The sequence below is a fragment of the Notothenia coriiceps genome, unplaced genomic scaffold (genome assembly GCF_000735185.1).
Source record: "Notothenia coriiceps isolate Sejong01 unplaced genomic scaffold, NC01 NC01_scaffold00030038, whole genome shotgun sequence".
Classification (NCBI taxonomy): Eukaryota; Metazoa; Chordata; class Actinopteri; order Perciformes; family Nototheniidae; genus Notothenia; species Notothenia coriiceps.
In genome coordinates, this window is record NW_011362739.1 from 18,429 (window position 1) to 27,387 (window position 8,959).

At 43.2% G+C, this 8,959-nt stretch overlaps 1 protein-coding gene and 1 long non-coding RNA gene across 4 annotated transcripts in view; both read right to left on the reverse strand.

Annotated features, from left to right (window-relative positions):
* The window catches only part of LOC104959217 (oxysterol-binding protein-related protein 10-like), a gene marked incomplete at its 3' end in the record, with an annotated part of 34,479 nt that overhangs the window by 8,403 nt on the left and 17,117 nt on the right, over nt 1–8,959 (reverse strand). Inside the window, exon 5 of the mRNA XM_010787088.1 lies at nt 4,430–4,627. Coding sequence (XP_010785390.1) covers nt 4,430–4,627 — 198 coding nt within the window. The remainder of the gene's footprint in view (nt 1–4,429; nt 4,628–8,959) is intronic.
* Nucleotides 8,094–8,710, reverse strand: LOC104959216 (uncharacterized). 3 transcript variants are annotated; one of them, XR_799837.1, is made up of 3 exons: nt 8,568–8,709; nt 8,397–8,471; nt 8,094–8,241 (listed from the first exon to the last, which is right to left on the reverse strand). It is a non-coding gene; the product is annotated as an uncharacterized lncRNA (long non-coding RNA). The 3 variants fall into 3 exon arrangements; XR_799838.1 differs by having other exon boundaries at nt 8,397–8,445; nt 8,568–8,707; XR_799836.1 differs by lacking the exon at nt 8,397–8,471 and having other exon boundaries at nt 8,094–8,264; nt 8,568–8,710.

Sequence of the window (8,959 nt, forward strand, 5' to 3'; positions counted from 1 at the left end):
CCCCTCTGGAGCCAACAGGACCAGTGATGCTTCCAGAAATAGCCTAACCCCAGTGCTCCAGCTCTGCTGCTGCACTGCCCAGTGGTGCTGCTGCACTGATAGTTGAGGCGTTTGATGAGTTCCCATCAGCCGTGACAAGCTGGCCGAGGAGAGACGGTAATGTGGTTTGACTCCCACCGTCACACAGCCAGTGGAGAGACAGATGGATGGGAGGTGACAGCAATATGTATTTTTTTTTTTTATGTTCCATCATTACATTTATCAGGACTGCAATTGGAAAAATGAAAATGTTCCTTGTTTTATAATGACTCGAGGTTACTCCTATACAGAAAATATCTGTGTAACTTGATTGCTGTTATCATTATTTTTGATTTCAAACAATACACTATGCATGGCTGTTTGGTACAGCATATATATTGTGATGTTACTGTTGCTTAAGATGTCAATACAAAACATGCAACTTGCAATGACAATGAAATAAGGAAATAGGTTGGCGCTAAACAACATAAATGCACCTAAAAACCAAATAACCATGAATCATAGCTTATCATCCCAGCTTTAGTGTCAATTCACTGCAATCACACTACGATTTTCATTTGTCAAGTCATAGACATGGGAAGATTTCTCATCTCTACCATCCATTCCCACATTTCATACTCACAGGATTAATTAAACAGTGCGGGAATGAGTAAAAAAAAACCTGTATATGCATAGAGGGGTAATCGACGCAGAGAAGAACAGGAAAATAAAATGGTCACCATGTTCATTTACCAGTATTGTAAGATCTAGGGCTAGGCTGTGTTATAAACTTCTGCATGTTTTGGAGACTGGAGACAAACTATGAATCTGTAACACAAACTCGCCCTGACAGCATCTCAATCCTTCCTGGATTGCATGTTATTGTCTTGACACGAAACAATACAAAGACACATCAAATTCAGTGTGTCCCAAAGTGTTCTATTAAGTCTGATAAAACTCTAACATAATCTCTTCTGTGGCTGAAAGGGAGTTTTCCAAAGTTTACAATTATGTTGTTAGGGTTATTGGCTTGTGGCAATTTCGCAGAAAGCCTGTGACAAGAACTAGGGAAATGGAGATAGGAAGAAATTGACATTTTGCAGAGCCTTTGAGCCAGGTGAGCAGTAGAAACTTTAATCCTGTGAGACAACCATGAACTGGCACAACTCTAACTCTGTGCTGCTGCGCTGCATGTGTGAGCCTCCTGCCGGATGTGAGGACGGTTCAGTGCGTGCTGGCAGGTCAACATGGCTGAGCTGGGGAGGCAGATCATGTGGAGGTTCACTGAGCTGCAAAGACTTGTTCCCACCATGAGTGTTTGAAAGAGAGCTACTGCATGAGCATCTGTGGCTGGGGGAATCAAACGTGAAAGTATCAAGACTGGTATGAATATTATCAGCAATAGTGGCCAGAAAAGAAATGGGATGAACGTAACAACATCACCAATAAACCATAAATCCTGTGATAAATCAGCTCGGAGCAGCTTTCTGGTCTCTACTGTTTACCGTGGTGCATAAATCATGGAGCAAGCACACTCCTCGACTCCAGCCTCCCCCGGCCCTGCGCCAAACCTGTCAGACAAGTTTATGAGCCCGTTATGGATAAAAGGAAGGAGAACAACACATGACATGAGGAGGGAGGGAAGCGGAGAAGGAACTGTGGAGAGAGAAGCTAAATGACGGCAGATGTGAGTCAGGTCAAAGGAGGCAGCAACCCAGTTCTTGTGTAAAGTAAAAATGAATCACACATCACAGAGGGCCTTGTTTTCTCCGCCTGTAGAGGAACCACAAGCGCCAAAGGAGTGTTTGTTTTGCTTAATGATCACACCATCTGCTCAGTATTTACTCAAACTTTCCCGGGTTCACTTGAGACAGACTCTTCTACGGAGAGGTGAGAAATTACTCTCCAATCGTGAATGTGAATGTGAATCACTTAGGCAAGACATTCTCAGCGAGAGCGGGCAAACACACAGCGTGGTGCATCTGAATGGGGAATTTAACAACTTGAAGCCAGCCAGGTCTTCAATGAGCAAGAAAGGCATGAAAGAAAGATCTTTGCATGAAATATTGATGCGACTCCAACGGCGTCATCAGAATGACAAGCCGAGGAAGCAGATGATGCGGTGAGGTAAATGCCAAGTTTTTTAAACTGTTTATCTGATGGTGTGGTGGTCGTCTGCTCACTGTTTCAAGTTTGGAGGAGACACCAATCCTACTGTGAGGTCTCAATTAAAATGAATAGGCAAGCAGTATTTTTTAAATAGACAAAAATGTGTCATTTATCTAAATAAGATGCCAAACATTCCATGGTTGCAGATTTTCAAATGGGAGGATTTGCTGTTTTTCTTTATTTTATAGACATTTGAATATCTATTAATCCGTGTAACACTTTAGGCTCACTCGTGATGGGCAGTTTTTGCTTTTTTTATAGACGGATAAATTAACAAGATATACAAACAGACAACATATTAATTGATCATGTAAAAAGAAATTGGTTCGAGCATTTTGTAATTACGGCATCGCAAACAGACCTAATTACACATAGAACAAAAACAGCTACAAATCTGTATTTTAGAGCAACATTTGTCCTCTTTTGGCTCTGTTTTTGGTCTCCATCAGCTCCTGAGGGGCTATTTAGCACACACACACACACACACACACACACACACACACACACACACACACACACACACACACACACACACACACACACACACACACACACACACCTCACCAATTAAGGTTAATTAAAGTCACCAACTGAGTCTTTCTGAAACGGTTCCACTCGATCAAAACAGAAACTGCTAAGAAGCCAAAACAATGAGCTGAATGAAGCTGACGTGGAACTGCCTAGTCCAAAAAGCAAAAATGTTCACTGCTTCCGTCTTCGATGACTTAACGACACATCATTTTTTCGAAGTATTTGAAATGTAACTTGAAGATGTGTCACAACTTATGGGAGAAAAAGTCCTTTGTAACTTTATCTTTAATAAAAGGCATAATGGATAATAAAGGAAACAATACAATGAATATTTTAGCAGTGAACCCCCTAACACCTTCAGCAGCTGAAGGACAAAGCAAGTATCTGGTTAGGAAGGATTTATTTTCATGATGGCCTACATGAACTATTCTCTGTCAGCTTCTATTTTTGTTCTCCGCACCAACACTTTACATGAACAGTTGTGTTTTACATTTAGAAAGTCTCTTGTCTCTGCTTGTCCATGTTTCTTCCTCCTTCCTTATTGCCAAGTCATCTTATTTCCATCATTCAGTGGCAAGATGAACGGCTGCCTGGCAACGATTCAAAGAGCACATTTCATCTCTAAACCAAAGGGGGAAAGTATGGAGATGTGGCAGATGAGGAAGGAGTGGTCCCTACAACTGGCAGGTCTGTTAACTGAGGCGAGGAGAATTAATGAGGATTTAAAGCTCAAACTAAATCAGAAACTGATTGTAAATGTAAAGTAAAGGGATTTTTAATTAGCTGCAGGAGGTGCTTGCAGGTCTGTGAATGTAAGCTCTTGTTGAAATAGAAATCAAAATGTATAAATTCAGGGATTAGCTGGCTGGCACTTACAATTTATCTTTTTTGTACACATGGACACTTAAAAACCTCATTATGTTGATGACTGCACACACTGACCCTGATTCAACAACATACGCTCCACCAGCTCTTCCCTCTGTCAACAGCCATGTTAATCAGTATTGATATATACCATAAAAATGCCAACAGAGTTTAATTTACAGTGAAGACGGAGCACACTGCAGTCAGTGTCAAGGCTGCCAGGAAGCCAGAAATATCTGCTGAACTCACTGCACCAGTGTCCCACCTGAGACCTGATCTGTAGAGGCTCTGAAGGCCACGCAAAATACATATGTTCAGAATAACTCAATGCCTCACTTGACTTTCTCACAGAACATCAGTTTTAGAATTTGTATGGGAAATTGCATCATCCATATTTAAAAGTCAGGGGCTTTTTTATTAAAATGACCTCCATTATGTTGATTTATTTTGGCATGATTAATAGAAAAGAACCTGAGTTGTGCTACAGGAGGGTAACCTTCTTTTTTTAACCCAACGAACAAATGGTAAATGGAGTATTAGCTGATCAGAGGCAGAGCATGGCAGGTCCGGTCATTTTGCATTATCAGTATCTGTTTGTTGCAGAGCCATGGCCTTGTGTATAATTAGCCTTAGTTGTGTGTGCTGCTGTACAAGACATAATTGTGCAGTAGATCCCAAAGAAGAATTAGCTTGCTAGTGGTCATGTTGACTAGTAAAGTGCATTTTCACCTGTTTACTTCCTTTCCTTGAAATAACGTTTAAATCAATTGCCTATGCCTCCTCTTTGAATTCCAAGTAATGAAGCCAAGGGTTTTGTAAAAAATACTGTTATGCCTTTGACACCCACCTCTTTGACCTCCAGCAGCCGTTCCGGGTACAGACTCTTGGCCCGCCGAGCTGCAGCCGGAGATTTGTGGTGGGTGATGGTTACGATGTTGCCGGGTGAGGCGGCGTGGCTCAGATGCCTCTGAGAACCCGGGGATGAAGATGGGGTTAGGTGGGGGAGGAGGGAGAAGCTACGGGTCCGACCAGAGGTTGAGGAGCCCTGGGGGGAGCAGGGGGTGGCACAGAGAGGGAGAGAGAGTAGTGTGGGAATTTTAATGTGGAAGGAGCATGATAATGTAAAAGGAAGAGCATGCTCTTAAAAAACTTATAGAAAATATTTTCAATAAGGTTTATATTCTCCAAATAAAATCTCTGTTTAAAAAAAAAAAGGTATATGAAAGTGTGCCAGTTAAATGTCAGCTAATGCTAGCTGTTAGCTAATCATTATTTAAACTACTAACCAATCTTAGCCAGCAAGCATTTTGCTTTATATTTAAAAAAACGAAGTGGGTCATAACACAGCATATATATTTATATATATAATAATGTTGGAATAGTTTGAGGAGTATGCCTACTCTCAGATTTTTATAAAAAAAAGCTAACATTAGCCAAACCTGTAAGCCTTAAGAGCAGGATGTGTTTTCCTATTCTCACTAACTTTGGACCACTTGCTCTCAGGCCAATGATTCCTTGAATCATACAACTTTTAATAAAATGTGTTGAACTGGATTATACTGCTATTATATATTAGTCAGATGTTGACAAAACTTTTTGGTGCTCAGTTTCTGCGAGAGAAGACTGTGAATTGTACTGTAAACACTGGAAAGCCTAACCATTTCCCTACCACCAGTATCTAAAACAATTCACAGTAAAACCATAGAATAACAAATATGCTATCTCTTCATTCAGTCTACAAGGGCTCATCAGACGGACACCAAAACAAATGTCTGAGACTTGTCTTAATCAGAAACAGTGAACAAATGTCATCTTGTTGGAGAAGCTTCAACCAGCATCCACCAGGCTTGTGGATGCTGGTTTGTTTTGCTGTTGTCATCCTTTTTGTTATTTCGCTTTGTGTTCTCTGTGCCGAAGCTAAAGTCACATTACATTCTTCATCTTGATGCATCCTTCGCTTCCCCTCAGTGACTCTTGTCTCTTCAGTTCGCTGAGCTATGCGCTCATGCAGACATCTCAGACCAGTACCTCTCTCTCTCCTGTCTTTACCCTCCATTAGCTTACAGTAGAGCAGACAACACACCATAGATTTATCCCTCAGAAACGCACAAAGATCTGTTCATGGCAACTGGGAAATAAAATAGATTGAATAGATCAAATAACCAATTCCACCACAGGACACTGCTCACTAAGTGGGAAACCACCACCACCGATTGTGATGTGGTAACCCAGGAAACCAGACCTATGACCAACATTGTGTGTTATAATGTCATGTCTATGATCAGGTGTTAATTGCTTGTTATTCTTGGCATTTGGAAAAAATAAGAGCATTTTCTTTGTGATTAAATGCATCCAAATCCATTCAAACAGAGTATAATGAGCTTACAGTAGAGAACACTGTTGTATTGTGAAAGGCAGAGCAACGAGGCGTGAGTAAGCAGAAAAGGAGATGGGATTTCAGTGTGCAAACAGATAAGAGGCGCTGAGGTTTCATCCTCCAAAACTGGCACAAAGCCCCGAGCATTTCAAGAAACTGGAGTGTCAGAACAAGAAAATGCAAGGAGGAAAAGTAAAGGAGGGGGAGTGATGGTGGGAAGAGTGGAGTATTGAGCAGAGGGGTGAGGAACATGCTGAATATAGGTGTTGTAATTGGTCTAAATTAGACGTTGTATGAAAAAAATAACGATTTCTCAGATATAGGGTCAATATATATCTGACAGGGCATTGTGTTCCATCACCTTTGGCTTGTGACCCTTTAAAATCAATCGGTGTCGACTTTTGAACCACGGACCTTTCTTTTTCTCTATTATTCAAATGATTTTATAAGCCTAGAGACGTGCCAGTATCCAATATTTGGGAAGAAGAGAAAACAATTGAAAACTATAGGTTACTTACGTAACCCCAGTTCTCAGAGTAACATGTCGTGAGATGTCTCACTATGGGATGCGCCTCATCGCAGGAGCAGAAGCATCAATCTCATTACGCCAATCCTGATTGGCTGGTGATCTTGACGTCAGCGTCAGGGAATCCACCCACCCTATAAGTAGCTTGCGCCACGTCGCAGCGTCATTCAAAATAAGCACCTCTTCTCACTTCACCTTAGCAAGGAGGGCCGTCTGGTGAGACATCTCACTACATGTTACTCTGAGAACTGGGGTTACGTAAGTAACCTATAGTTCTCATTCATAACACTCCGTTCGATGTCTCACTATGGGATATTGAAGCTCCCGTATTGCCAGACAAGCTTATCTCGAAAATCACCAAACCAACCAGAACTTAACAGGTAGAGCTCTGACTCAACACGGGGCCCAGCACTGCTCGGGCCACACTAGGAGCAGAGACGTCTAGCCTGTAAAAGCGGAAAAAAAGTGAGCGGCGAGGACCAGCTCGCTGCTGCACAAATGTCCTGGATGGAAACACCCTTGAACAAAGCACAGGATGTACGCTTCTCTCCCTCACACCAGAGGAGTCAGGGACTCGGAGGCTCGGCTCTGCGGCTGCGGGTTGAAACCCTGACTCGGTATAGGCCAAAGCAATCGCTTTCCACAAAATCCAGTGGGAGAGCCGTTCTTGGAGGGCTTGCCCTTCTGAGGGTTTAGCCCAGGATATGAGAGTTGTCACTACAACGAAACTCTTTGACCTGGTCCATATAAGTGCGTAAGCACGAACTGGAACAGCAAATTCTACTGCTATTCCCCGAGAACACAGCGGCGGAGAAATGCCTCAATGTCAAATTGGGGTAACATGAACCACCACCATAGTATAAAGGCAAGGTTGGGCTTCAGCAACACTCTCGTTTCCACGGGGCGACTGAGGTGCACCGAAGGATGTACAGAGAGCGCATGAAATATCACTGACGTTCGCTGGCGGATGCCAGGGCCGTAACGCACTCGTCTTCAGTGACAGGGCTATGTCAGCTCTTTCCAGGGGTTCAATGGGGTTTGAGTGAGCCATCTAAAACACGGTAAGTCCCATAAGGGCACCAGGAACCTGGAAAACAGGGAGGAGCCTGCGAGCGCCCTCATAAAACGCGACCAAAGGTATGTGGCTAGCCGTCTTTCCCTCAAAGCACATGGCATGCAGCAATAGCACCAGGTATAACTTTGATTGTAGAAAAAAAAGCTCTGTGTTATCAATCAGGTCGTAGAAATGATAAAATCTCACCCAACAGGACATGAAAAGAGGTGTGGCCCTTTTTGGGAAGGCACCATTCTTCAAAAAACCTCCACTTACAGGCCTAGAGAGACATGGTGGGAGGAGTTTTGCACTCTGAATAGTGTTTATCACCTTCTGCAGGAGACCACTGTATTCCAGATTGTACCTACTCACGGCCAGGCCCATAGGCCAGGCCGCTCCGGGTGTGGGGTGAAGAGATCGTCTCCCGCCTGAGACAGTAAATGTCTTTTTTTTTCTTTTTTAAGAAATGGTATACACGTTTTATTATATTGCTACCAAGATAACACCTCAGAGTATCAAGCCTCTCCAAGGCACTCAAATAGACAAGATCAATCTTATAGCATGTATTGAATGTCTCCTCACTCCTCGTCCCGTTGAAACTTTTCCTTTTCGTTTCGTCGTCACTTTGACTTTTCCTCGTCGCTCATCGTGCCGTTGAACTTATACTCGTCCGCTCATCGGGCCGTTGACTTGTTACTCATGCTCATACGGCCGTTGGACTTGTACTTGCACTACATCGTGCCATAGTCTTATCCTCTTCGCTCATCGTGCCGTGTGAACTTACTTGTCGGCTCATCGTGCCATAGTACTTATCTTGTCGATCATCGTGCCGTTGAGCTTAATCCTTGTCCTCATACGTGCCGTAGTACTTATCCTTGTCGCTCATCGTGCCGTTGGATAGTGATACTTCGTCGTTTATCGTGCCCGTTGGACTTGACTCGTCGCTCATCGTGCCGTAGTATATCCTTTGGTCGCTCATCGTGCCCGTGAACTTTTTTCCGTGTCGCTCATCGTGCCGTTGAATTTACCTTGTCTGTCATCGTGCCGTAGTACTTATCCTTGTCGATCATCGTGCCGTTGAACTTATCCTTGTTCGCCATCGTGCCGTAGTACTTATCCTTGTCGCTTCATAGTGCCGTTGAACTTATCCTTGTCGTTGTTCTTGCGTAGTACTTTTTATCCTTGGTGTCGCTCATCGTGCGTTTGAACTTATCCTTGTCGCTCATCGGCCGTTGAACTTCCTTGTCAGTTCTTTACCGTGCGTAGTACTTATCTTTCGCTCATCGTTCGTTGAACTTTTCCTCTTCGCTTCATACGTTTTTTTGATGCAACAGATCCACCAAGCGGCTCGACGTAATCTCCACAGCTTGATCACACCATTGGATGTAGAGTCCGAGTCTGCTATAGTGGTAACACTCTG